Genomic DNA, 27,813 nt, shown 5'->3' with positions numbered 1-27,813 from the left:
ACCCAACCAACGGGATAGATGTACCTTAATATTCACTTAGAAAGATACAGTTCACTGTGGAAAATCTTAGCATTATACGGTCTGAATATGAAGCTCGATGCAGTCTTGTTGACTGGGAGATGGACATAAATGCAATTATTTCCATTTTCAAAGAATGAGCTCAGAGAATTATTGCCCTTTATGCAAATAACAGAGCAAGCCAGAACTAGTGCATTGACCTAACTGTTCTGATGAAATTGCATTTTTTATTTGGCATACTCCCTACGTGTCAAAAACTTCAGCTGGAGAATTTGGACCCCACCGAGGGGCACACGTGGTAAACTCTCAGGTTTTTTTAAATCAGATATTACCATTTCCAGCTAATAATGATCACGAAACACGGAAGTGTTTTACATTTTATTCTCACCTTCTTTGTATGTAGGTGTGCTTTGTTGCGTCAGAGCCTCTCTGATGCCAACAGTACCAACAGCCTTGCACTTCCTACAGCATAACCTCAGGTAAGCACTCAGGTCATTTGATTCATTGCAAGCCTGTGAGAGCTGCCTGCTTTCCCTGTCAATGGTGACTTTTACAGATATATATATAAAAGAAAATACGTCTACGTTGTACCTTACTTTTGTCAATTCTATGACCTGTTAAACTCAGTTAATTGCTTCATCTGAGCAGTCTTTGCATCTGCTTGACTGAGAGCTATTTGAAACATCAACTTCAGAAAGAGAAGACAGTGCAAACCTAAAACAAATACAAATTCCAACGAGCAAAAGGCTTAATTTCTTTATACTTAGATGGCACCCTGGAGGCGACTGGATAAAGTTATGCTGTTAATAATGAATGCAGGTTTTGTGTTTTATATTATGCACTTACTACAAGATTTAAGAAAGGGAAGAAGTGACTCCTTAGTAGTTAATCCTCGGTCTCTTAACCAAGAAAATACCGTCTTTGAGAGACTGGACCATTTGGATTGGCGCATTTACAACCTCTGTAAGTAAAACACAATGCTGTTTAACTTTGTGAGAATTAGATCTCTAGTTTTCCTGAAGGATAAAATAACAGATAAGAGAGCTAATGTTTGTTTGGATCTCCCTGGGCATTCTTTATTTTTTCTTGCAGTCTTGAAAAAGACTTGGTAATGTCTTCATTTATATATAACACAATGAAGTCTTTCACAGACTGTGTTTTTTGCATATTAGACAGTTCCTACCCCTTAACTCTTTTAGAAGTGGTTAGTGGTTTTAAGGTGATCATATCAGCAAACTAATCTCAAGTGGCTGTTAGTCTTGAAATGGAGGGAGTCCCTGGAAGTCCCTCTTGCCCCATTTCCTCAGCCTCTGCTTTGTGGGTGAATAACAAGGGGGAATTGTGACCAGCCTTGCCTTAGTCCTTGTACCCTGAGCATAGACACGATGGAGTAGGTCAGAGCAAAAGGGTGTTGCGGAACTTAATGTCACCAACTTAATTGGACTGCGTTCTAAAGCAACATTTGGTAAGATATACCAGCAAGGCTATTTCTTTCTCATCCCATGATGGTGCAAGCCCAACATCCAAGCAGATGTGCTTGTGTATGAGGGATATTAATTTAGGAAGGGCCTTCACTTTCTTACAGTGAGGTTCATGAATTTTGAAGAGCCTTGCTTCAGCAGCTATTTGTTGTAGCTTTGACTGTTGGGAAGTGTATAGACTTGTGCATGTGCGGTTTGTTTAAGTGGTCCCTAATCTGATCCTCCTCCATCAAGAGTAAGTCTTCCTTGCTCCAGACTTCTCTCTGGTCTCAGGGGCAGGGGATTCTTGAGGGCTGGGCTTTTACCGGTAAAGACTGAGGCAAAGAAAATATTGAGTACCTTTGCCTTTTCTGTGTCCTTTACCACCAGGGCCAATGACCCATTTAGTAGAAGGCCCACAGTTTCCCTAGCCTTCTCTTTGCTGCTTATGTACTTGTAGAAGCTTTTCTTGTTGACCTCAACATCCCTTGCCAGTTTCAACTCTAGGTGGGCTTTAGCTTCAGGTGTCCTGCCTGCTCAGGCAGTGTCTCTGTATCCCTCCTGGGTCCTGTCCCTGCTTCCACCTTCTGTATACTTTCTTCTTCTGTCTGAGTTTTGCCTGGAGCTCCTTGTTCTTCCAGGCAGATCTCCTGCTCCCTTGGCTTCATTTCTTGCTCACTGGGATGGACCATTCTTGAGCTTGGAGGAGGTAATCCTTGAATATCAATCAGCTCTCTTGGATTCCTCTTCCCTCCAAGGCCCTATCCCATGAGATTCTTCTAAGCAAGTCAAAAGAAGCCGAAGTCTGCTCCTCTGAAGTCCAGGGTTGTGATCCTGCTCTTTACCCTGCTTCCTTCCTCACAGGATCCTGGACTATGCAATCTTGTGGTTGCTACAGCCAAGGCTGCCCTTGATTTTCACCTCTCTGACCTCTTCTTCCTTGTTTTTAAGTATGAGATCTAGCAGAGCACCTCTCCTCACTGGGTCCTCAATCCTCCACTGCTAGGGAGTTGTCATCAGTGCATTCCAGAACCCTCCTGGATTGCTTGTGCCCTGCTGTGTTACCTCCTTGAGCAGATATCAGGGTGATTCAATTTCCCACGAGGACCAGGGCCTGCAAACATGAAGCTTCATCCAGTTCTCTGAACGAGGTCCCATCTACTACTTCCTGGTCAGGTGTTTTATAGCAGACAGCCACTACAATGTCACCCGTTTTGGTCTGCTGGCTAATCCTGACTCACAAGTTCTCAGCTAACCCCTTTTCTGTCCCCAGGCAGAGCTCCATGCTTTGCAACTGCTCTCTCACATGAAGGGCAACTCTCCCTCCTCATCTTCCTGGCCTGTCCTTCCTAAAGAGCCTGCATCCATCCCTTTCAGCTCTTCGGTTATGTGAGCTATCCCACCATGTCTCCATGATCCCAATGAGACTGTAGCCTTTTAATGACACACAACCTTCTAATTCCTCCTGTCTGCTTCCCATGCTGCAGGCATTAGTGTACAGGCACTTCAGAGAGGCACCTCAGTATGCTAACTTCCTAGAAAGGACATGAGCGCTTTCCCCATAATGTGGTCCCATAGGCACTGCCTTATTTACATGCATATGCTTAGGATGATTCTGTAGTAAAGATTACGGGTACTTACCTTTATGGAAGAAGTCCTATAATTTGAGTGCTGGAGACAAAGACACTTTCATTCGTCTGCTCTGAATGTGAAGCTCTAAAGCCGAGATGGGGAGATATGAGAACGTGCACAGCACTTCCAGTTGGGCACCTCTCGCGTGACTCATTGGTATATGCATTTGCTGAACTCTTTCTGTCCCATGAGCCTGGGTGCATAACCAAACTGCGTGAGTTCCATGTGGGGCATGAATGCTGAAAGTGAAGTTCTGCAGGATTTGCCTTGTAGACATTTAAGTCCCTTATTGGACCTGTCTTGAGGATGCAAGTTTTTAGTTAAGACCAACTTTGGTGTACCAGGGCAATAACTTTATGTAGTTGTTCCCTGTGGGTGCTTTCTTAATATGCTAGAGTTAGGAGTTTAACTGGACAGAGCAATGAAAGACTGACCAGTCCAGGGAGATCATCAAGATCTAAGGTCTAAGCTGCTTCAGATACTCAAAAAAGTTTACTTAAATCTGGATAGACCATGTGGCACTGAATTGTGCTATATGGAAATGGCTGCATAAAGTAATTTATAAGGCAAATTTTAAGTAAATTAAGAATATACACACAGGGAGCATATGCATATAAATACTTTCGCTTTAAATTCATGCCCTACCTTAATTTTGTAGTATGTTAGGCCCTAAATTTATCTCTATATCTGGAAGTGTAAGAGTCCAAAAGGGAAAAGAGAAAACCCTCTCTGCTTATTCCTCCAAATAATGTTTTCTGTTTTGCTTCTCAAATGGAAGAAATACTAGAGGAGAAGACAGTAATTCTTTGCTTCTCACAGGCTCTAGACCATAATTAAGGACAGTTGTCAGGCTGCCCTAATTTAATATGATGGCTTTACGCTTATGTGCTTGTCTCAGATTATTTGCTTTACAGAAGTGATTGTATGACACATTTTGCCGGTTTGTGGGTTTTACTTGTGCTTCAAATGGCGATGTAATGACTTTAACTTCACTTGTGCTTGGGTAAGTGGATATTTCTCCAGGGAAGACAATTTTTAGTATTATACTAACTGTTCTATTCCACTTTGGGCCTTGAGTACAAAATGCCAGGAGATCAGGTCTAGGTCAGTGACTCTGAAGTTCTTCCATTGCATCTGGAAAAAGGTTGCTAATTTGTTTGAATTGATTGTGTTAACGCAACAAAGTGAGAAACACAGAAGAAGAATGCTTTCTTTTTTTTCTTTTTTGGCAAACATAGACAAAACAGCTTTGCAGTTTTTGGGTATCTGAAAGTCCTTCTGAATGCCCTTTCACAGAATCACAGAATGGCTGAGGTTGGAAGGGACCTCTGGAGATCATCTAGTCCAACGCCCTTGCTTGAGCAGGGTCCTCTAGAGCATATTTCCCAGGATCGCGTCCAGGCGGGTTTTGAATATCTCCAAGGATGGAGACTCCACTACCTCTCTGGGCAACCTGTTCCAGTGCTCTGTCACCCGCACAGTGAAGAAGTTTTTCCTCAGGTTCAGATTCTGGTTCCACCTTCCTGTGGTTCAGTTTCTGCCCGTTGCCTCTTGTCCTGTCACTGGGCACCACGGAGGAGAGTCTGTTCCCATCCTCTCAACACCCTCCCTTCAGATACTTGTAGACATTGATGAGATGGCCTCTCAGTGGTCTCTTCTCCAGGCTGAACAGGCCCAGCTCTCTCAGCCTTTCTTCAGAGGAGAGATGCTCCAGTCCCCTTATCATCTTTGTAGTCCTCCGCTGGACTCCCTCCAGTAGTGCCATGTCTCTCTTGGACTGGGGAGCCCAGAACTGGACACAGCACTCCAGGTGAGGCCTCCCCAGGGCTGAGTAGAGGCACAGGATCACCTCCCTCGACCTGCTGGTAACACTCTGCCTAATGCAGCCCGGGATACCATTGGCCTTCTTAGCCACAAGGGCACATTGCTGACTCATGGTTAACTTGTTGTCCGACAGCACTCCCAGGTCCTTCTCGGCAGAGCTGCTTTCCAGCAGGTCAGCCCCCAGCCTGTACTGGTGCATGGGATTATTCCTGCCTAGGTGCAGGATCATGCACTTGCCTTTATTGAACTTCAGGAGGTTCCTCTCCGCCCAGCTCTCCAGCCTGTCAAGGTCTCTCTGAATGGCAGCACAGTCTTCTGGTGTGTCAGCCACTCCCCCCAGTTTAGTATCCTCAGCCAACTTGCTGAGAGTGCGCTCTGACCCTTCCTCCAGGTCATTGATGAATATATTGAACAAGACTGGAGCCAGTACTGACCCCTGGGGGACACCGCTAGCTACAGGCCTCCAACTAGACTTTGTGCCACTGACCACAACTCTCTGAACTCTGCCTTTCAGCCAGTTCTCAATCCACCTCACTGTCCGTTCTTCCAACCCACACTTCCTGAGACAGGCCTGTAGTTTCCTACCTCCTCCTTCTTGCCCTTTTTGAAGACTGGAGTGACACTGGCTTTCTTCCATCCCTCAGGCACCTCTCCTGTTCTCCATGTCCTTTCAAGAATGATGGAGAGTGGCCTAGCAATGATGTCCACCAGCTCCCTCTGCACTCGTGGGTGCATCCTGTCAGGGCCCATGGACTTGTGGGTGTCAGGTTTTTCTAAATGATCTTTAACCCGATCCTCTTTGACCAAGGGAAAATCTTGCTTTCTCCAGACTTCCTCTCTTGTCCCCAGGGTCTGGGTTTCCTGAGGACTGGCCTTAGCAGTGAAGACTGAAGCAAAGGCAGCATTCAATAACTCTGCCTTCTCTATATCCTTTGTTACCAGGGCACCCACCCCATTCAGCAGCGGACCCACGTTTTCCCTAGTCCTCCTTTTGTTATTGATGTATTTGAAGAAGCCCTTCTTGTTGTCCTTGACATCCCTTGCCAGATTTAATTCCAACTGGGCCTTAGCCTTCCTTGTCGCATCCCTGCACACTCTGACAATATATTCCTGTATTCCTCCCAAGTGGCCTGTCCCCTTTCCCACATTCTGTGTACTTCCTTCTTCTCTTGGAGTTTGGCCAGGAGCTCCTTGCTCATCCATGCAGGTCTCCTGCCCACTTTGCTGGACTCCTTACTCAGAGGGATGCACTGCTCTTGAGCCTGGAGGAAGTGGTGCTTGAATATTAACCAGCTCTCTTGGACACTTCTTCCTTCTAGGGCCCCACCGCATGAGATTCCTCCAAGAAGGTCCCTGAAGAGGCCAAAGGTGGCTCTCCTGAAGTCCAGGGTTGCGATCCTACTTATTGCCCTGCTCCCTCCTTGCAGGATCCTGAACTCCCATGTCTCACGGTCACTGCAACCACAGTTGCCCCCAGCCTTCACATCTCTAACCGGTCCTTCTTTGCTTGTTAGTACAAGGTCTAGCAGTGCACCTCTCCTCGTTGGCGTCTCCACCACCTGAGTCAAGAAATTATCCTCAGTGCTCTGCAGGAACCTCCTGGTCTGTTTGTGCCTGGCTGTGCTGCCTTCCCAGCAGATGTCAGGGTGGTTCAAGTCCCCCATGAGAACCAGGGCCTTTCTTCTGCAATACATATTCTGAGCATGAAGTAGATCTTAAAATTTGTTTCTGGATATGTTTTTCTAAAATACTATCTTTGCTATATTTATATTTATTCATAACTTTCTTTTAGATGCTGCTAAATCTACTTCAAATAATATTTTAGTGCTAAAATGTCAGATCCTGGGTAGTAATTTATTATAACATGACACATAGTATTTTTAGGATATACATTTTCTTCAGTGCTCAAAATCTATGATGGTACTTTATCTTCAGTGGCATTTGTGTTCTCTCTTAAGGAGAGAATCTCCTTGCAGTGCTGCTAATTTTTTCATACACAGCCTGACAGAGAGCAAGACAAATATGGGTTTGTGTTGGAGACTGACTGGCTGCTTTTTGTGGAGAAGAGCCTATCCCTCCATTTTACCAGTTTTATTATCTGGTAATTATTGTAGTCATTGTTTTGGGTTAAATAATTAGGATATTCTTCTCAAGGTAGTCCATAATAAACTTGGAGGGGAGGAGAGTTATCAGGAGAGTTATGGCATAGTCATATCTTGTAAACCTGACAAAACCCTGAGAGATGATGTTCCAAAGTTTCCAATAAGCTTATCAAAAGAGAGGGCAAAGGGCTCATTTATGGTATTTACCTTTAAGACCAATGTGATATAATCATCCTGATGTAGACAGGAACCCTACTGTGGATCCGTGATAGGTTAATGCTAGTCAAACGTCATGGATATGGTTTGGGTCAAATTTAATTTGTGTGCTGCCTCTACTTCCATATTTCTCCACTGATACCACTGTGGTGCCACTAGCTCTACACTGGTGCAACTGAGGGCAGTCTAGCCCATGGTATTGTGGAATGTGATGTTTAGAGATTTTTCTCATGTAGGAGAGACTCTAATGCTACTGTCATGCCAATTTCAGGCTAACAGTAACTTCACGACTTCACATATCTCTTGACCTGCTTCACTGTGAGGATGATGTGGCTAATTTATGATGGATAATATTCTCAATTGCTGTTATAACTAATCCACTTTCATTTTCAATCAGCAAAATCAGTGGAACAGTTCTATGAACAAATAAAACAAATAAAATATGATCACCAACCGCAAAGTAACTCCAAGACTGAAGTACATCAGGCTGGAAATGCAAAGGAGGAAAAGAAGAGTGTACATCGTTTGCTGTTCCCAGATTCATTTCTGTTCAAACGCTGGGGTGTAGATTTAACAGAAGAGGAGCAAACTGTTGCACAGAATCTGTTCTTAAAATATGGGTATAACGTTTATCTCAGTGATCGCCTACCTCTGGATCGACTTATTAAAGACACCAGATCTCCCAGGTGCAGTATAAGCCCTCTCTACCTTCATAAGGGCAACATAAAATTAAAGGGAAGGGATCTACATTGCTTTGGACTAAGTTAAAATAATCTACAAACATATCTAGATTTATGCTATGTTTGTTTAGAATTTTTTCTATGGCTTTCTTCTAAGTATTTCTTGATTTTAGGTAATACTCCAAAGTGTTAAAAGAAGTCACAGTGTAGAGAAGTTACTTAGAAAAAAAGAATAGAATATTAGCATTATAACTGAAACAGGACTTCGAAAGTCAGGAAAAAGGGGGAAAAAATAAGCAAAAAATTCAGAAGATATGAGACCTTCTGCTCTGTTTATTTAAGCCCCAAAGGCAAGACATCTGAAGCTTGTTTTGCTCTAGTCTTTTATATTGTCTTTTGTAAGTCTCTCATATGTTGCGATATCCAGAGGCTTATATAACATTCAGGTAATTTCCAAGTTTTAAACTTTTTCTTGCCTGGGACTGCCCCCCCACCCAGTATAGCCATTGAAGAAGCAGACCCCTACATTGCTAGCTTCTGGTTCCTCATCATGCAGCTGGGAACTAGCTCCTTCTAGAGTGAACAGTGTCACATTGCCCTTGACTGTGGGTATCCTCTGGGCTCTGGGTCAAGCCCTAACTCCAGCACTAAGTCATAATGACTGTTTTGTATGTGCTTCTCAGTTCAAAGTGTCTGGAGTAATGTGGGGGCTGTGTTGTGGCCTCCTGAGTGAGTTTTTGGAGTGCTTTTTGTGCAGCATGCCTTGGGGTGCTCAGGCAGGGTTAGCAGGAACTACAGAGGTACTCAAACTGGCATGGTACAAGTTTGTTTCTGCACTGAAAGCAGTCTAGTGGAGAGTAGCATGGAGTTCCACAAGGACTGGTTTACTCTGTAAAAAGGATTTTTGAAGCTCTTTCAATGATTTCCTAAAGAGATCCCTTGTCCAAGTTACTCTTCTCACATCACCTCGTAAGTACAGCTATACCTATCTTGCTCTTATTCGTTGCATATACAAATGAAATATGATCTAATTTGCTTCTATTTCCTTCCAAGTTTGACCACTGTCATCTCATTCTGTGGAAGCCAAAAACCAAATTTCACTCACATATCCACTGCTTTGTGAGCTAATCATCTCTGGTGAGGTTACTTCTTCAGTTACAAAATTTTATAACCCTTTAGGACTGAGAAACAGTAATAGTTGTTTTTATCTTTACAGAAATTAACTTTACTCCAACAGTTTACATTCTCAGCATAACACTGTTCAAATGAAAGGTGAAACTGTTTTTTTGGGGATTTCCCTCTTCTTTCTTATACTAACTTTCAGTATATGTTTTCAGCCTAATGTGCCAGTTCTGCCGCCTTGTAGCTGCCTTGCTCTCTGATTTGCTTTGGAAAATGTACTAAAGTTGTTTTCTTTCTCTTACAGCTGTCAAAGGAAAACATATCCTCAAGACCTTCCAACACTCAGTGTTGTACTTATATTTATGAATGAGGCACTGTCAATCATCTTACGTGCAATTACTAGTATAATTAATCGAACACCACCTCATTTATTGAAAGAAATCATCCTGGTAGATGATTACAGTTCATACGGTAAGTGACCTGGGGAAGGCAGGGATCTTTCTCATTTATGCTACTATTGTCTTAAATGACTGTATCTGGCCTTTTGGAGCCACACAGAGTAGACCTCTCAAAATTCAGAGGTAAATTGAGTATATTTAAAAAAAAAAAAAACACCTTACTAGCCTGAAAAATGGCAATTAATAAGGAACATGGTGAGGGTCTGCAAGTATTTGTAAAGTTTAAAGAGTGAAGTTGGAGACTTTTTACCATCACAAGCTTGCAAAGTAAGGAACAAAAAATGAGAGTATGCTAAGGAAGCTGTCTTTGTAAGCATCTAAACTTCTTGAAGAGTGGTGTATAGGGACTCCTGAGGGAAGTAATTGGGAGCCTCCTTGCTCTTAGAATTGGACTGAGCAAAACACTGGAAAATGGTCTATAAGAAACAGTCATGCCCCTGGTCTCAGGGTGCTCTATGGACAATATATGTCTGTTGAAATTACCCTAGTTACAGTCTGTCTCATATTGTGAGATCTTAAATTATTCCCATGATTTTTCATTGCAATTAAACTCTGAGCTGGTCAGTAGGTTCTCTTAACTTTATCATAAACTAAACAGGTTGTCATGGACTGTAACCAGCACCACCTTTGCATTGTTAGGGTCTTACCTCTTTCTTTTTGACTACAGTGGAAGTTCTGTCTTGTCCAGTTTTCACGGCAGGCAAATCTGTTTTATCTTGCCTGATGAGATGTGACTAATTCTCCTTCTTCTAGCTATTCTATTGTAAGGAATCTTTCAGGCATATTCAGTCTGGAACCGAGAGAAGCTAGAAAGCAGTTGCCTACCTAATCTTTTCCATTTCTTAATATTGATGACCTCTGTTAATTTTTAAAAATCATTAAAATATGTGGAGCTGTTTTTAGATGATCTGAAAGGACCTTTGGAAGCACAGATCAAAAGTTACAATGCAAAGCATCCTGGACTGCTGAAAATTATAAGACATCAGAAAAGAGAAGGCCTAACACAAGCCCGAATTTCTGGCTGGGAGGCGTCAACTGCAGATGTTGTTGCAATTTTAGATGCTCATATTGAAGTAAACACGGCATGGTAAGACTAACAGGACTATTTTTTATTTATTTATTTTTGGAGTGGGGAGAAGGAGGACAAGGAGTTTAACTATATAGCTGGGGTAAGCATCTGTACGCAAACCACACCTTAATTGGCAGCCACCAAGTCATTATTTTGAGAGGGAAAGGGGTAAAATTGTTTGAAATAAATAGCAAAGCAGCCAGGTAACAGAGTAGGCTGTTTATTGAAGAGCAAGACAGCGATGCCTACTGTCTCTATATATTCATTACCTTTCTAGGAAAAAAGATTCTTGCCGTGAAATACCGTGAGAATGCTGGTTGAGAATGCTGGTTCTAGTACCAGCAACTTTGTTAGCCCTGTATCAGTTTATTAGGCAGCTTTAATACCCATGACTTTAAATTGGTTTGATTCCTATTACAATTTTGGCTTTTTAGAATGTTTAATTACTGTTGCCTGTTAATTAAATAGTGTATCACAGTTGTGTAGGACTCTGGAACGAGAGACAAAACAAGTGTCTAATGATGGATATTTGTATTCTGTTAGGTAATGATCTTCACAGTGCTGTTTTGTGTTAAATCTCTACATTTTCTCTCTTCTGGACTATTGAATTCCTCCAGGCCTAAAAACAGTATGGGTTTCAGCAAAAAAGGCTGTCCCGTTCTCTTGTACTGGCCTCTTCCTCCTTCATACTGCAGCCATGCCATCAAGGCACAAGAAGAGAGGGGAAATAGATCTTCCTCAAGGCTTAAAGCACCTTTCAGGCTACGCTTTCCTCCCTTTTGCCTCCCCTTTTGTCTCTTTGTGCAGATAATGAAGAACATCTAGAGTCTGTAGGGAGCAAGCCCAAGTGGCAATACAGCCCAGCAAGTTAGGAGTGGAGGTTATGGTTAGTATAATAAGTGACAATCAAAAGGCAAAGTTGCCTAATGGAAGGGAGAATTGAGCAATGACATTAGCAAATTGTATTACTAGCGCTCGAAGAACAGCGTAATTTTTTTTGTAGAGGCAAAAATTGATGATTAAATCAAAACAAATCAATGATTAAATAAACAAGCTAACCCAGTTTTACAAAGAGGTTGTACAGTTTAGTGCCATTCATAAGACTTTCACTTCTTCAAGGTGATTAGACTCTGTTAATTTTGGTAGGGCTGAACCTATCCTTTCTCGAATAAAAGAAGATCATACTGTTATAGTATCACCAGTATTTGACAATATTCGCTTCGATGACTTTGAGCTTCTCCAGTATTCAGTGGCCATGGATGGATTTGACTGGGCACTCTGGTGCCTTTATGAACCATTACCACCTGAATGGTACGCTCTCAAAGATGAAACAGCTCCAGTTCGGTGAGTTTGAATAGCATTGAGAAGGAGCTATGATACATGATAGGACACATGATATCTAACTTAGAGCTGGCAGAGGGAAGAAGAGGTTTCATAGGTGGTGGGATAGATACCTATGAAGCACATTATGTCTAGACAGTTGAAATGAATATGAGGATTCTTCAGCAGCCAGAAAAATCTCAGTGTATCGGCTGTATTCCAGAATCTCTTCTGTGCTAATCCTGTTGTCAAATTTTCCGGAAATTCTGGTCAAGTTATTTAACTTTTCTGTCCCATGTTCCTTACCCGAGAAGGTGGTAGCAATATTTATGAATTGTCCAGGATGAACTGTGGCCCCTCTCTACGCTTGTCCAGGAAATCTGGATTGGATTTCACAGCTTTACTGGACAATTGCATGTCCCAGCTGTGAAGACTCACATGGATTCAAGCACTGAAGTTCTTCATTTAGAGATGCAGAGGCAATGTATGATTGTGATGACGTTGTGCACCCTTTTTCAACCATTACCACTCAATGAGTAGGAGTACACAAAAGTAAGAAAAAGACATTAATGGAATACATATGGCTGTTTTATTTAAAGCAGCCCTTTGCTGATAGGTTTATTTCCTTGTGCTTCCCATATCTCCCTTAACTGCTCAGTTGCTTTATATATGCAACATGAGATGTTTGCAAGTACTGTGATATCAGCCACCATCTTTTGCTGAGTACATAAAAGCATTTGTCTCCTTGTTTCATACAGATGTCAAATGTTATTTACAATCCCTTAGCTCTTAATAACCATCTGTAAAGCAATATTAAAAAAAAACGCAGCAACAGATAAGACACTTCTGTTTTATTTATGTAAAGGACTTTAAAAATGTACTGTATAAATCCTGAAGAGTCAAGTCATTGTGAAAACATCACAAAATCATGTGCTCTGTTTGTCATAAGTAAAGAATCTTTCATCTCTTCTGTACTCTTACTTTTGGTAGCCAAACACTGGAGACAAGGCTACACAGATGCCTAGATAAAGAGCTATGTGTGAAATTGGAGCCTGTGTGCATTAAAAGCATTCTATAGTAAACATTGATGATTCAGGCAGGAAAATGAAATGAAAGAAAACCAAACATAGCTTAAAGAATGGTTCATGAGTAGGTCACAATTTTTAGACCAGAAAAAGTAGAACTAGGTTTTGTCATAGAGGATGGGGATATTAAAAAATTACAGAATCACAGAATTATTGAAGTTGGAAGGGACCTCTGCAGATCATCTAGTCCAACCCTCCTATTCAAGCAGGGTCACCTAGAGCACATTGCTTAGGACCCTGTCCAAACAAATGTTGAGCATCTCCAAGGATGGAGACTCTACAGCCTCTCTGGGCAACCTGTTACCATGCTCTGCCACCCTCACAGTAAATAAACTCTTCTTTGTGTTCAGATATAACTTCCTGTGTTTCCATTTGTGCCTGTTGCTTCTCATTCTATTGCTGGGCACCACTGAGAAGAGTCTGTCCTCATCCTCTTTGCAGACACTTATTTGCATTGACCAGATCCTCCCAAAAGAGCACCATGTCCACCTTCAGTCCCCTTTCTCCCAAAATCCAGGCTGGATTCAACAGCAGTAAAATTGTTCCTGCTAAAGAGTTGTCTCAGTTCTCCTTCAAAATCTCAATTTATAGTGATTCCACAGTCCCCCTTGGCAATCAGCTCTAGTGTTTTAGCTTCTTTAATGTTAGATAAAGCTTCCTAATTTCTAACCTCGCTGCAGTTTTATCTGATTCTTTCTTCTTGTTTTAATTATCTGAAGACTGTTGCTATGTCTCCTCTCAAAATAGATCCAATTCTTTAAAAAATACCAGATCATGCTTTTTAGGCCATCGATTATGTTTTTGTTGTTATCTGGACTCTTTCCTACTGATCTGCATGATATTTTTAAGTTAACCTATTACTCTGAAATACAACTGGAATCCTTTTGGCAGTCTAAGCAGTGATTGATTGCTAACCGACTTTATTTTGTTTCCATCATTGTTGCTTCTTTCTAATTTTACCTTTTTGTTCTCCAGGAGCCCATCTATAATGGGGATTCTTGTTGCACATAGAGAATTTCTAGGTGAAATTGGTGTCCTGGATGGTGGAATGCACATATATGGAGGAGAAAATGTCGAACTTGGCCTGAGGGTAAATCTATTTTTTCACTTTTTTTCTAAAAGAAGCAGTGAAAATTGGTACATGGTTTTTGAAAGTACTCAGGTTGTTGCCCAAAGCATGGGATAATTTTTCAGAATAACTTAGTTTATTTTGGATACCAAGGGAAGTGGATAGATTTCCAGAAGTCTTTAAGGCTCAGCAGCACAGTTTTGTTGAAACTTCTTAAGACGTTTGGCTCCTAGCATGAAAACTTGGTTCAATGGGAGAATACTGAATCATGAGATGAGTTCTCTGCAAACTTTGTCTTTTGGCTCAGCAGTAGAATAGGATGAAAACAGGTTAAGTAAAGGTAGATGAAGTTAGGAAAATTTTTTAACAGCAACAAGTCTGTCTGACCTAGAAAATAATGTGCTCATCGTCTTTGGATGTCATCAGCTCAAGGATGGATGCCTCTTCTGCTGGAAGAGTTTCACCTGGAGTGTTTTCATTTCTTACAGAATTTGTTAGAGTACTAAAAATGCTATTAACAAGTATTTTTGAAAAGTAATGGTGGTGGGAGGTATTCTAGAAGACTTAAGAGGAAAAAAAATGAACATAGCACTTATCTTTATAAAGAAGAGAAACCAAGTGGTAGGGCATGAGAGTTATAGACCTGTCAGCAAGATTTCAATTTCGGGGCAGGGGGTAAGCTTGGATAATTCTATGCAAGCTGGGGAGCTTTTAAAGAGGTTAGTAACCAGGTTCAAAATAACATACCTATGGAGCTTCTTGCCAAAGAATATTGTGGATCTTAAAAACTTGCAAGTATTCATGGAGAGAATGAGGAGTTTTCTGAAAGAAAAGCCTTCTGAGAATTATTAAACACATGTGAACCACAGGAACTTGCAGAAAGTCCCCTGAGCTGAAAATAGTTGGGGGCTACGGGAAGTATTATCCATACTTACCTTGTTCTTACTCTTTCCCAGGCATTAGTTTGTGGTCCCTGCTGCATATAGACTATTAGGCTAGATCCACCTTTCATCCGGTATGGTCATTCTCTTATGTTCTTTATAGCTTTTTCTTTTTTTCTGATATCTGTTTGTAAGCACATATGAGATAACATAGACAACATACATTTCTCTAAACAAATTATATCAGACAAGTCTGTTTTTTCTCTGTGATGGGTAGCAAGGCTTTTGCATAGGAGAAAAGAAACAGCAGCTAGTAAAAGTATGAAAAATAATCAGCTACAGTGGTATAGGTTGAGGAACATCTAGCTAGAAAAGAACCATGAGTTCTTACTTACTCATACTTACTGTGTATGAGTCAACAGGGCTGGATGGGGAATGATGCCATTGATTAGCCTCTTCTGCTAAGGCCTCAGCTGGAGCAGTGTTTGAAGTTCTGGGACCATATGTCAGGAAAGACAGGGAACAACTGAAGAGTCTGAAGGAGAATGAATAGAGGTCTAGCAACATGTAACATTAGAGCAGAGAATGGAGAAAATGAAATTGTTTAGTCTGTGGAAAAAATGATGGAGAGGAGATAGAGTAACTGTCTTCCAACTCTGTTAAATGATAGCACAGATGGAGCCCCTCTGTAAATTGACATTCTGTCTCAGATAGCATGCTGAGTCACATGTATTTTTTAACTTGGGTTGATGCTGTATTGGAGATGTTAACACATTTCTCGATTATGCATAGTGGAGATGCCCAAAGACTCCATGCTTCAGTTTCTGTCTGTAAGAAATGTGACATGTCATCACCTCACATCAGATGAGGCAGATGGTGAATTAATATATCAGTTATCTTGCTTGAAAATACATTTATACTTTATTCTCTATTGCCCTGAACCATTCACAGTACAGGTAGTGTATGTCTACTCTGTAGTCACTTACACAAGTGTTGGAGGTGAAAGCCATGGCGAATCAGTTCAGTTAAAATGCACAGCTGCTCTGAAAATTGACTGTGAAAATGGTAGTAGAGGTTCCTTTGTTTATTTCAATCCCAAGGGTTTCTTGTATCAAAAATGCTTAGTTAGCAAGCAAACAGTCTCTTACGTTTTTCTTTAGCTGGCTATCAGCCCTGAAAATGTAATCTGAAGATGTGAAGGAAGTCTATACCATGCAATGGAGCATCGTGTGATGCTGTCTAAGCTAATTCAATATGTGTGCATTGTGCAGTGCCATGTGGACTTTTCAGCTTAAGCTTAGATCAGCACAGATCCAGTGCTGTACCAAGCTTTTGGTTTCTTGAAGAGCTTCCACACTTGCAATGGCACATGCACAGTCAGGTTTGATGTGTTTGTGCTGGACCTCCTGTGCTTTTGAAGCATAGGTTGCAGTCTGCGTAGGTATCTCTGTGGATGCGGTGTAGGCATGTTCTATGAATCCATTGGACCACTACTTCTTGAATTCTCTCTAGTTTTTAAGATTCCACAGGACCAATTTTTTCCTTGGCATCTTCTGGGTAATATCATTACTTCTGAAAGATTCAGGCCCACATCCACCAGTCTTTAGCTGTCTGGCTCTCAGTGAGATCATCTGGAGATTTACACTGGTGTGCCATAGTACATCTGTGCCAATGGTTCTGAGTGCCTTATAAATGGAAACTAGTGAGCAGTTTTGTTGATGATGATGCCAAAGAAAAATAACAAAAAAACGTTCCTTTACTCTCTTGGATCTATGATAGGTCTACATACAGTGGAAATGAAAGATATTGAAAATTTGTCTTTATTCACTCAAGTCAGGAAACAGGGCTTTGAATGTTGAGAGCGCATGAGTGAGTCTGGTACAGGAATGAGAGGAGAAATAGGAGCATTCTAACAATAAGTGAAAAGAGTTTGAGTAACCAGGTAACATTACCAGAAATTCTCTCTTCTCAATCCAGGCCTGGCAGTGCGGAGGGAAAATTGAAGTATTGCCCTGCTCAAGAATTGCTCATTTGGAAAGAGCTCACAAGCCTTATTTGCCAGACTTGAGTATGTCTATGAGACGGAATGCCTTGCGGGTGGCGGAAGTGTGGATGGATGACTACAAGTACATGGTCTACTTAGCATGGAATCTTCCAGTGGAGGTAGTAGAGTTTCCCTGTAGTTCACATTGGGATCCATAGTCTAAAAGTGGTCAAATAAGAGCAAGTGGTCATATGACAAGAGGCAGGCTGGAGTGGTTATGAGATTCACTGTAAAAATTGTTATTAATACTGATATGTTAATTATTCTTACATATGGCATCCAACATCTGCAATCATGGCTGTGTTCTTCTTATGCTAAGTGCTGTATATTTACAGACTAAGAGCTGATAGCTAACTTAAAGAACTCAAAATCAAATCAGTTGATATATATTTTATCTTTTTAAGGGAAAGCATTAGTTTACCGGGAATCTTTACAAATTCTTGTGAAAGAAAATTTCTGTAATGATCTAGATGTCCCTGAATATCTTTTAAATAGGCAAAATTGAACCTCGAATAGAAAATTCAATTACTCTTCATCAAAAACGCAACAACTTCTATTTAAGTGAGCTCTCCTCTCTGCATTTTGAAGTTCTGCTTTTGTTTCCCCAGGAAATTAAGAATTCTGAATTATCAGTGTTCATAGATACAACTGAAAACTCAGTATTAATTTTTTCTTCAATGTGATGCTGTTCTTAATACAATCTGTTAACACAGCATTGTGAATTACATAAGGCACCACACATATAAAGTGATTTTTAATGCAGTTTTGCATGTACTGAATCCCAGGAAACTGATTTCTCATCTGGATTGGTATTCTTAACCCAGAATCACAGAATGGCTGAGGTTGGAAGGGACCTCTGGAGATCATCTAGTCCAACGCCCTTGCTCGAGCAGGGTCCTCTAGAGCATATTTCCCAGGATTGCGTCCAGGCGGGTTTTGAATATCTCCAAGGATGGAGACTCCACAACCTCTCTGGGCAACCTGTTCCAGTGCTCTGTCACTCGCACAGTGAAGAAGTTTTTCCTCAGGTTCAGATGGAACTTCCTGTGGTTCAGTTTCTGCCCATTGCCTCTTGTCCTGTCACTGGGCACCACGGAGGAGAGTCTGTTCCCATCCTCTCGACACCCTCCCTTCAGATACTTGTAGACATTGATGAGATGGCCTCTCAGTGGTCTCTTCTCCAGACTGAAGAGGCCCAGCTCTCTCAGCCTTTCTTCAGAGGAGAGATGCTCCAGTCCCCTTATCATCTTTGTAGTCCTCCGCTGGACTCCCTCCAGTAGTGCCATGTCAATATCCCATGTCAAAACCCTAACTAACATGTACAAAGTAAACCTTATGAAAGTAGCTTCCTGTTTGCTTCTTCGTTAGAACTTTTCAATTTCCTCATTCAATGTTCAGGTTTCATGGTTTTTTTGCCTATTTATGACAAAAATTTTTTTACACTGCTGTTTTTCCTTTAGAGATAATTTATGTCCTTAAAATTACTATGTTTTTTCAATTTTAATTAAAAATAATTAATAATCAGTAATTCTGAATATGGTTTTAACTTCCCCGCTGACAAATTGTTGAAAGTACTAGGAGTTTCAGCACCATTTTTTGAGTATTAATATCTTCCATTAAGAAGAATAAGCTCATGAAGTCTTTACTTCAATGGGTTTATGCGTCTCTAACAAAGGAAGGATACCCTCCTGCCTTCTTCTGTTTTCTTGAATAGATATTAAAGAAACAAAATATATACTAAAATATGTGTTATGTTAAAATATATAGCATAAATTAATACATTAAAACAATCCACTTCCCCTTCCCATTAATTGACTTTTACTGCAAGTATTTGGTAAGAACCCTTTTTGTCATCAAAAATGTTGGTCATCAAAAATGAAGCTCTTGATAGGAACATAAGTACCAGTTTTCACAATGAATCGATTTCTGATCTGGAGAGAAGCTCATTCATCTTAAACAATCACTTTTCCTTGGGATATGCAAGAGCCAAGTTAAAATTTCCAAACTGTCTATCTGATGAAGGCCAAGGACTTGTTCTGTGTTTTAAAGAACTGCATAAAGACAGGATGTAACCTCCTGTAAGAATGACTTCTGTCCAGCTTTCCTGCTGGAGCTGTTCTGCTTTGTGCAAGTAGTCACATAGTCTTGAAATAAGAATTTGAATCTTGATCTCTTCCCTATGACATAAGTGCCACAGTCAATAGACTGTTGTTCAAGCTAGGGTTGTTAACAAGCACTCTCTCATTTTTTCACCTTGATCTAGGTTTTATGTCACTATAAAATAGGAAAACTACTACTTCCTCTCTGTATCTAGTTTTGATATTCTTTCCATTTCTGACGTTATAACATGTTAATTCTTCAGTAGCTTATTGGAACTTCAGACAAAACATGCTCTGAATTTCTAAATTTTAAAAAATGTGTGTTCAAATGCACCTTTGAATATCGTTGTATATCGTGAGTAGTCAATATGAAAAAGGAAGTGTGTATTTTCTCCAGTTTCTCAGATTGTCTTAATGTGCTGAAATTACGTATGGTGTTCTTCCAGAATCCTGGAATAGACTTTGGAGATGTTTCTTCCAGAAAGGAACTAAGGAAAAAACTAAACTGTAAGGGGTTTGACTGGTACATAAAAAATGTTTACCCTAATTTAGCAGTTCTGCCCAACATTGTTGCCTATGGAACAGTAAGTATTGAGTCCACTTATTTCAAATATGGAACAATTCATTAACTCCAGTGTTATGAAAAACTGTTGTGAACAGTTCTAGATTTGCTTAGAGATTGTGATATAATTTTTAGAAATTTTAGAAAGGCTTTTAAATGTCTTTATAGACACTAAAGTTTTCTAAAATCTTTTTCATATTTGCTGCTAATCTAGAATTTCTAAACTTTTGTTGTTTTATATGTACTTATAGGAGCATAAAAGTAGTTTGGGAAAGTGTTTAATATGCATTGTTTTGTTGCATGCCAAACTTGCCAGCTGAGGAACAAGAATGGATCAATATCTTGTTGTAATGGTCTGCATTTTTCAATGGAATAGTATGGAATTCTTCTGCTGAGATTAAAAGTTTAGCAGGATAATTTGGGAGCTGTGCAGATATAAATCAAGATAATAGTGTGGAAGTCAGGCCATTATTTGCAAAAGAGAGAAATTAATCATCCAGGTTTCAGTGGCTTCCTGATATGGCTACACTGTTTCTAGACCCAAGCTTGTAAATCTCACTGGAGCTGAGCGGTTGTACCCACCTGTTTGGAGCTGCCTGGTGACCTCTGACAGGGTGCTAAATAGTACAGTGTAGATGAGTCTGTGAAGGACCTTAGATTTGCTTCTTATTTGTGCTATGATAATATTTTCTGCAAAGGTAGTCTAAGGTTTCTTTTTTAACTCCATACTGTATTTTCCACTTTAGGATTTGATTCAGGGCTCTGAATAAAATAGCTTTGCTCACAGGAGAGTTTCCAAAATTAGTGGTGAGGAGTTGGAGACAGAATAGCTGTTCCTCACAGTAAATTTCCTATTTTATCCTGTAGATGAGAAATACATTGAAAGAAGACATCTGTATTGATCAAGGTCCTGTCCCTGGAAATACACCAATTATGTATGTTTGCCATGCATACTCACCACAGGTAATGGAAACAACTGATCAAATCTTCAGATGTGAGCCATTACTAAAGTTTAACTTCTCACAGGGCCATGGAATTGGCACTTCAAAACTGTCTTCTCTGTGCTAGGAGGGAAGAATAACCTTTACTTCGGTAAATTCTACCATTCTGTCCCCTACCCCCCGAACCAAGTGATAGAGGGCAGGTTCCTGTGGTGATCTAAGTGCATTAAACAGGGGCTTTTGGTTTAGCCTAGTGAAAAAATAAGACCTCTTGTTGATGCTGACTGATTTTTTTTGATTAACGGAAGATCAGTGGGCTGAATAGGACAGAGACTGAGCTCTTCCTCACACCTTGCTGCCTGTCCTCTCAGTAGGAGGGAAGCTGAGGGTTACCGTTCAACTGCAAACACCTTGCTTTTGTTTATGGGCAAAGGAGAAAGATGTTGTCCCTTGTATACGATAAATTCCTCCTGGTTTAATTACTAGGCAGTGAATGCTGATTTTGTACAGCCAATATAGCTCACTCAGTGTGAGTTTCAGAACCGTTTGCTATCATGTGCTGATGAGATTTCCTTGATATTTTAATTCATTGTCAGTGGTGTTACCTTCCCTTTCAGCACATCTTTTATCACAGCACTGGAGAAATATACGTAGGAGGTTTACGTGCCCAACTGAATAGAGTTGATCGATGCCTAACTGACCCTGGGAGTGGAGACCTGCCAGTTTTAGAGCAATGTGACACAGCTGTGAACAGAGGCCTGAACCTGTATTGGGATTTTAAGCAAGTAGGTACATTTCTTTATCCCCACATTTCAGTAAGCTTTCTCATTATGAGGAATCCTAAACACTTTCCTTGCAAAAGGACTTGCTTCTGAATAGGGTTGCTTCAATTTCAGGCCACTGGAAGAGCTAAGATGAAGTCAATGAGTCTGCAGGGATGTATGAGGTTAAAAACCAGGGGATGGTCACACATATGCAACTGACTAACCTACCAGAATTTAACCAATTCCCACACGTTATCTGAGCCATAGCCACTGATTTGTCCATCTATCTGTCTTGGTGGAATCAAGTGGTTTAATCTAAAGCCTTTTACTTTTTAGCTGGACAGGTTAAAAAAAGTCTCACTTGCTCATTTATCAGAGCTCATTTAACAGATAAGAAATGCACAAGCCCTGATGTCTCCTGTTTTAACAGACTATAAGTTATGAACTCTCTCCACTGTCTACCATCCATCTTCCCAGCCTCCTCATGGGACTGGTTTGTCTTGGGGAAAGAGCAGCAGGCTGACTCCCATGTCCTGGGCATTCTCTGGAGCCATCTTCAGCAACAGAGTCTTAGAGTGGAAGTCTTTGTCAGGGATCAGGCTGGGTGCACAGTTCAGTTGTCTCCATTTGTGCTGTATTTATGGCAACTGACACTGACATACTTCAGATCCCAAGTGATAATCTCATATTCTGCATTCATCATCTCTTCCTTGTGCTCAGTCAGCTGGTCTAAGGCAGATGCTGCAGCAGCATAAGCAGGCAGCAGCAGCAACGATGGAGGGGAGAGGTAGGAAAGGAAGCCATGAAGCTTTTCCCTTCTCAGGCAGTTCAGAACTCATCAGTAATTAATGCAATTAATAAGTAATTAATCTTACATATTAGCTGTGGGCCTGTTTACTGTATCCCTCTCTCAGTGAAATACTAGTCAGGAGACTAGTAATCTTGGGAAAGTGGTTGAGACTAGGATTGAATTGGTAAAAGACAAAGGTTTCAATGATGTATAACAAATAATATGACTCTACACAGTCTCCAGCAATTTTGCTAGCACAGAGTTTCTCTTGCCCTTAGTCTGGTCTGTAACCACAGAACTTAGAAAAAGGTGAAGGTATGTTTCTGAAAGATTTTAGACCCACCTTAAAAGTAAATCTTCAGTTATTTGTGTGTATCAAACATCACTAGAGTGAAACAACTGGGTGCTTAATGGAACCTATTAAGATCCTGTTGGTTCTGTAACCCAGCCCCTTACAAACATCGTAATTTCCAGCGTGATGAGAGGACTTAGTCACACCCACCCTATTCACAATAGTTTACACTGACTTAGAGATAAGAGGTGAATATCCTCTTGATCTTGTATCCTTTTCTTGCAGAACAGGATACAGTATAAGAATTACTAAAATGGTTTTTTGAACTGTAAAAAACCCCACAAAACAGATTAAAAAGCCTCAGAAAACAGAAACAGAATAAGCCTGTGAATATATTGTAATAGACTTTGGAGAATTCCAAAAGCTGTCGTGCTTCATTGGCATGGAGAAAGTGCAAAACTTTTCTTTCTGATCTGTGACCTAGTAGTGTTTGTCAGACACATTTGTAGAGGCCAAGAGAATTGCTTTCCAACTGACCACTGAATTTTTAAGCCCGCAGCTTCTCTTTTATTTTCCTTTCTTTTGTAGGGATCAGCAGTAATCAACAGAAACACTAGAAGATGCCTTGAAATCACAGGAGACAGTCAGTCTTCATACAGACTTGTGATGCAGACCTGCTCAGGGCAAAGGTGGAATATTCAACACACTCTTAAGGCCTGGGGAAAGACAAAAGATCTGGAACAGAAGACACAGCATTCAAAGCACTGACTAGAGTCCATTAAACTGACTTGATCCATTAAAATTACTATGCTCATAACACAATGCTGGAAGCAACGATTTGAAGAGTTTGTTTACATAGGAATTTACAATGTACTAGCTACTCATTTGCAATGTACTAACTATTCCAGTAGTTATGAGCTACGACTGCAAAGGTCCATATTCATCTTACCACATTCATGGCATCTGCCTGAGTTTCCTCAATTACCGGTGGGATTGCCTTGGCTCTGTCTTATAATCGTTGGAGGGAAGTGGTTGCTTCTAGAAGTGTTTCAGCCCACCTGAGTTCTTTATGTTGTCCTTTGGAAGTGACTATTTCTGCTCATTGATGGCGTAAGCCCTCTAACTTTCTAACTTAGGCATTTCAGTTACATATTAAAATTTGGAAGGAATGAACTTAGGTCTAATTCTTCCTGTCACACATAGAATTCACTAAAAAAATGGACCATTTTTCTTTTGTTAGGTTGTACAGACAATGCAAAAAATCTTGTCAGGGTGTGTATGTGGTAGAGGGGGAAAAGAAACACATCCTTGTTCTGCTTCTCTTATGAATCCACTGGACATAAATCTGCTTCTCAGTTAAGTTTCTTAGATTAAGCAGTGCTACACTAAAGCGATTCTGCGATTACCTGCCTGAAGCTGGTTTGTGCTAGCCAGCTAACAGCATGGATAGAGTCTGGTCAAGCCTTTGGAAGCAAGGGCATTCAGTTCAGTAGTATCTGCAAACAAACACAAGTCCAATGCCATAGTGTGTATCTGTCAAAGAAACACAGTAAAATATTGCAGGAGTTGCTAAAGGGAGGTAACTTGTTTCCCTCTGAGCCCTTCCAGGTAGATACGCTGTTAAGGTAAGGTAAGGCAGCCCCAATGATAAGCCTACACAAACCAGGAAAGCTTTTTAACTTGGGTTTGTGCTCTAGCAAACTTTGTTTTACTACATATGCAATAGGAACTCACCTTAGGAGGAGGAGTTAACAGATAAAAAAGGTTTTTTCCTTATTGTCTAGGAGAATAGGAAAAAGAGGCAATCTGGTGACAGAAACTAAGGACTGCTAATTATCAACCTCTTTGAGGGGAGAACAAATCAGGGAGCAGACTATTATTTAATCTATCACCAACAGATTAATTTAGCTCTGACCAGCCATGGGGGGTGCAACTGTGATAATCAAGAATAAAATAAATTTGAAAAACAGCTTGACTGCTTTCATTCACATTTTTATGGCTGAATTTTTCCACCAAGATTAATTTCCTCAATTTCCCCCTTTGTGGAACTCACCCTTTTGAATCATTAAACTTACGTGTTATCATTGAGGTATAGCTGTCTATTCAAGTTGAGAGGAATGCAACCAGGATCAACTGGCAATTTTTAACCAAATAATTATTATAGTTTTATCTGTTTTATGTCCAGAGTATGGGTTCCTCTCAAAATATAGCAAGAATTGGTAGAAAAATTACATTTTTTGGAAAGTTGGATGATTTACTACTGGCTTCACCAGTTCTCCACTATGCGTGTCTTTATCACAACACAATTTTTCCATTTTGAAGCAAGACTGAAATATCACACTCTTCTCCGGTTTTAGTCAATATTCCTGAGCTTTATTCATCCCTATTTAAGCTTTCATAGGCCTGCCTGTTTTCCTTCACACATCTTCCAGCACAGTGTGTTTTCCAGGGTCTTTTGCTAAGTGTTCTGTGAACGAGTGGTTTTTGAAATCCTCAGCAAACTAGGAACCTGAGATTTTCCTTCTGCTGAGAGACCTGGCTGAGGTAAGGAGGATAGCTAGTTGTGACAGTCCAAGGATAGTGCAGGTAATTACCAGGACTGGGCGGAAGTGTGGAGCTACTCAGAGTGTATAAATGGGGAAAAGCACTTAAAGCTGGGCAGTACATACCCTAGAGACAGAAAAGAAAGAGAGAATGTAGAGCACCACAAGTCTGAAGCAGCAAACTCACGATTCGTAAAAGTAGAGACCACATCAGGCACTTATGGGGAACACTGGGGACTTGGGAGGAATTTTTGATAGAGAAGATAGAAGCTGGGAACAATGAAGATTGCAGCAAACAAGTGGAGAAACACAGTAGTGTCTGTGGTAAGGAAGAATGGCTCTGATACAAGATAGACTTAGGATCTGGAGAGAGTTGGCATGCCCTGAGGAAGCAAGGAGAGGGTCTGCTGTTCTGTTGGGCACTCCAATCTCCTCTACTCATCCTGTTCTTTACTTGTACTTGTCTCCTTATGATATCTGCTTTGGCATCTGAAAGAGGTGAACTATTATTTTCTTCCTGGTTGTGTTTGTTCGGTTTGCATGACAGCCTAATTTGTTAATCTTTTGCTCTGATCCTGTATGTACTTAACAAAAGGGAAGAGCCCCAATAAAGAGTTTCTATCCCCACCCTGAAACAAGCAGTAACAACACTGCAAGCCTGCAAATTGCTAAAGGATTCACCAATCACAAATTAGGTTTTAAAGACAGGCTCAGGTCATATGTCTTGTCGGTAATGCTTGGAAAATATGACACTGAGGCTTTACATAAAGCTTCATGCTTGTAACCACAGGCATGTAAATTCCTCTTCAATGTTCAGCTCACCTCCCTGTAGCAAGTGTGATTCCAGTAATTGTTTTATACTTCCCCAACATAGATAAATTACATCTGCTGAGACATGGTAGCTATTGTGGGCATGTTTATATTCTTTGATTAGATTTTAGACTGCATTTGCTGATTTTGTGGAGAGACTCACTGTTACTTCGAAGCATGTTCTTCCATCTGTTCACTGGTAATTTATCTGCAGTCCCTGGCCATTCCAACCTCCTTCCCCTGGACAAAGGAAAATGCAATCTTACAGTGTGTGTGTTTGCTTGCAGAATTCCCCAGAAATGTGTTACCTGTTGTTAAGTGTCCAAAACAACAGTAATAATGGCAGCAATTTTGAAGTAAAACTACATTTACTCGAGCCCTACTGTGGTCGCGCAGCTCTTTGATTTCAGTATTATGATATCTGTTTGCTTTTAGTGTCATGTATATTTCTGTTACAGTGATTCAAAGGAGATTTGCACACGTAGCTCAGCTTTGTGTGGCTTATTTAGCAGAAACTGTCACTGCCACTGTCAGTCTTCGGTGCTAAGAGCCTTATGGTCTAACAGCAAACACCCCAAAACTACTCTTTTTTTGCAGGATTGTACTTTGATAAAGAGGGAATACTTGTCAGAAACAGACAAAATTGAAAGAGGTACCTTTGAAAGAGGTACTGTGAAAAGGAGCATTAAAGTATTGTCAGTTCAGCATATTCCACAGAAAAGAGATGCAGCAACCCAGCAATGCACTGACAGCCATATCCAAAAAGACTGAGAGGTGTATGTGCAAACCAGCGATCTGAGAAAAAGTTCTTCCTTTCAGCTGCCACGCAATAGACTTGCCCAAATTTGTTTCTGTATCTCTTTTAGACTTTGGAGTTCTGGTGACTGCAGTCTTTCTTCGCTGGGCATGTGCTGATACATCACCCCCATTGGCAGCAGTCCCTAATGTGCCCAGGTCAATCTGCATGGAGTGCTGAGTTTCTGTGACTGCTCTGCTTCTTGTATGCAAGTTAGTCCATGTAAGTAATGACATACTGTGCTGCAATCTGCTGTATAATCATACACTTAATTGGATTCACAGTTTGTTACTATGTCACACTGGGATAGGGCTTGTTGCTGTCTAGGAGGGAGAAAAAAATGTTTCTGATTATGACTTAGAAAAGCACCACGAGGGTAGATTTTTCCTCTGAAGGTGTGATGTCTTTTTGGAAGTACCTACAGAACAAATTAAAACTGAGTTAGCTTATATCTCTGTGCCTGAGGGATGAATTGCCTTATACTTCACATGGCACAAATGTGCTGTTGCTTCCTACCGTACAGTATAGCTTACTTCATGGTGCCTCCTTTGTGCACCTTAAACCTGCCTTAAGTCTGTCTGAATAATGGGTACTGTGTGTGTGTATAAGTGGTGTATAATTGCCTTGAGTTAGTATTGCTTTTCTAGTATGTTTTGTAATGAAAGTATTGATTCCTGAAACCTTAAAATGGTCTTCACTGCTGCTTGTTTGATGCTCTAGAAAGCTTGTGAATGGAGGGCCGGGCTTTCTAGAACACGGGAGCAAGAGTTGTCCTGTTCCATTTACCTTGTTCTGGCAGCTACAGGTAGAAGTTTAGGAAAGTGAAGGGGATGTGAATGTTCTTTACCATTTTTTATCTGGTAGTTTTGGACAAAAGATAAACTATTAGTTTTTCAATTTAAGGGTTTCCTGATGCTTGAAACCCAGTCAAGTTGGTGTTTATGCACTTCAGCAGTAAGGAAGCTGGGGACTGTGTGACAAATATGAAAATATATGACTGTTGAGAGAAAATGATTCCAAAGATTGCAGCAGTTCAAGTTATTTTATTTGAATAGACATCCATTCACATGCATAATCAGAATCACATTCATGGATGAGTGATATAGTTGTTAGCAGCAATGATTCAGAGACTGAAACCTGGCAAGCTTGCTGATTGAGGCCCAGCTTGACTCAGCCCTGCTGTAATAAACTCCAGATGATATCATCTTATGACTGTGCTGGCCATAATGGGATTAT

At 40.7% G+C, this 27,813-nt stretch overlaps 1 protein-coding gene across 2 annotated transcripts; it reads left to right on the top strand.

Annotated features, from left to right (window-relative positions):
- The first annotated feature begins 503 nt into the window (after positions 1 to 503).
- Positions 504 to 26,799, top strand: GALNT8 (polypeptide N-acetylgalactosaminyltransferase 8). Of its 2 annotated transcripts, XM_009675403.2 has the most exons (11): positions 504 to 981; positions 7,650 to 7,938; positions 9,359 to 9,525; positions 10,416 to 10,599; positions 11,728 to 11,925; positions 13,962 to 14,076; positions 16,914 to 17,099; positions 19,526 to 19,663; positions 20,509 to 20,604; positions 21,200 to 21,367; positions 23,017 to 26,799. In XM_009675403.2, the coding sequence occupies exons 1-11, from the start codon at positions 786 to 788 to the stop codon at positions 23,194 to 23,196; spliced, it is 1,917 nt and encodes a 638-aa protein (XP_009673698.1). In that variant the 5' UTR covers positions 504 to 785; the 3' UTR covers positions 23,197 to 26,799. The 2 variants fall into 2 exon arrangements, with proteins under 2 accessions (XP_009673698.1, XP_068810069.1); XM_068953968.1 differs by lacking the exon at positions 11,728 to 11,925.
- Positions 26,800 to 27,813: the final 1,014 nt, after the last annotated feature.

This window comes from Struthio camelus, chromosome 1, assembly GCF_040807025.1.
Source record: "Struthio camelus isolate bStrCam1 chromosome 1, bStrCam1.hap1, whole genome shotgun sequence".
In the NCBI taxonomy this organism is placed as follows: Eukaryota; Metazoa; Chordata; class Aves; order Struthioniformes; family Struthionidae; genus Struthio; species Struthio camelus.
Note: the sequence above shows the minus strand (reverse complement) of the source record. Positions and strands in the feature narration are given on the sequence as shown.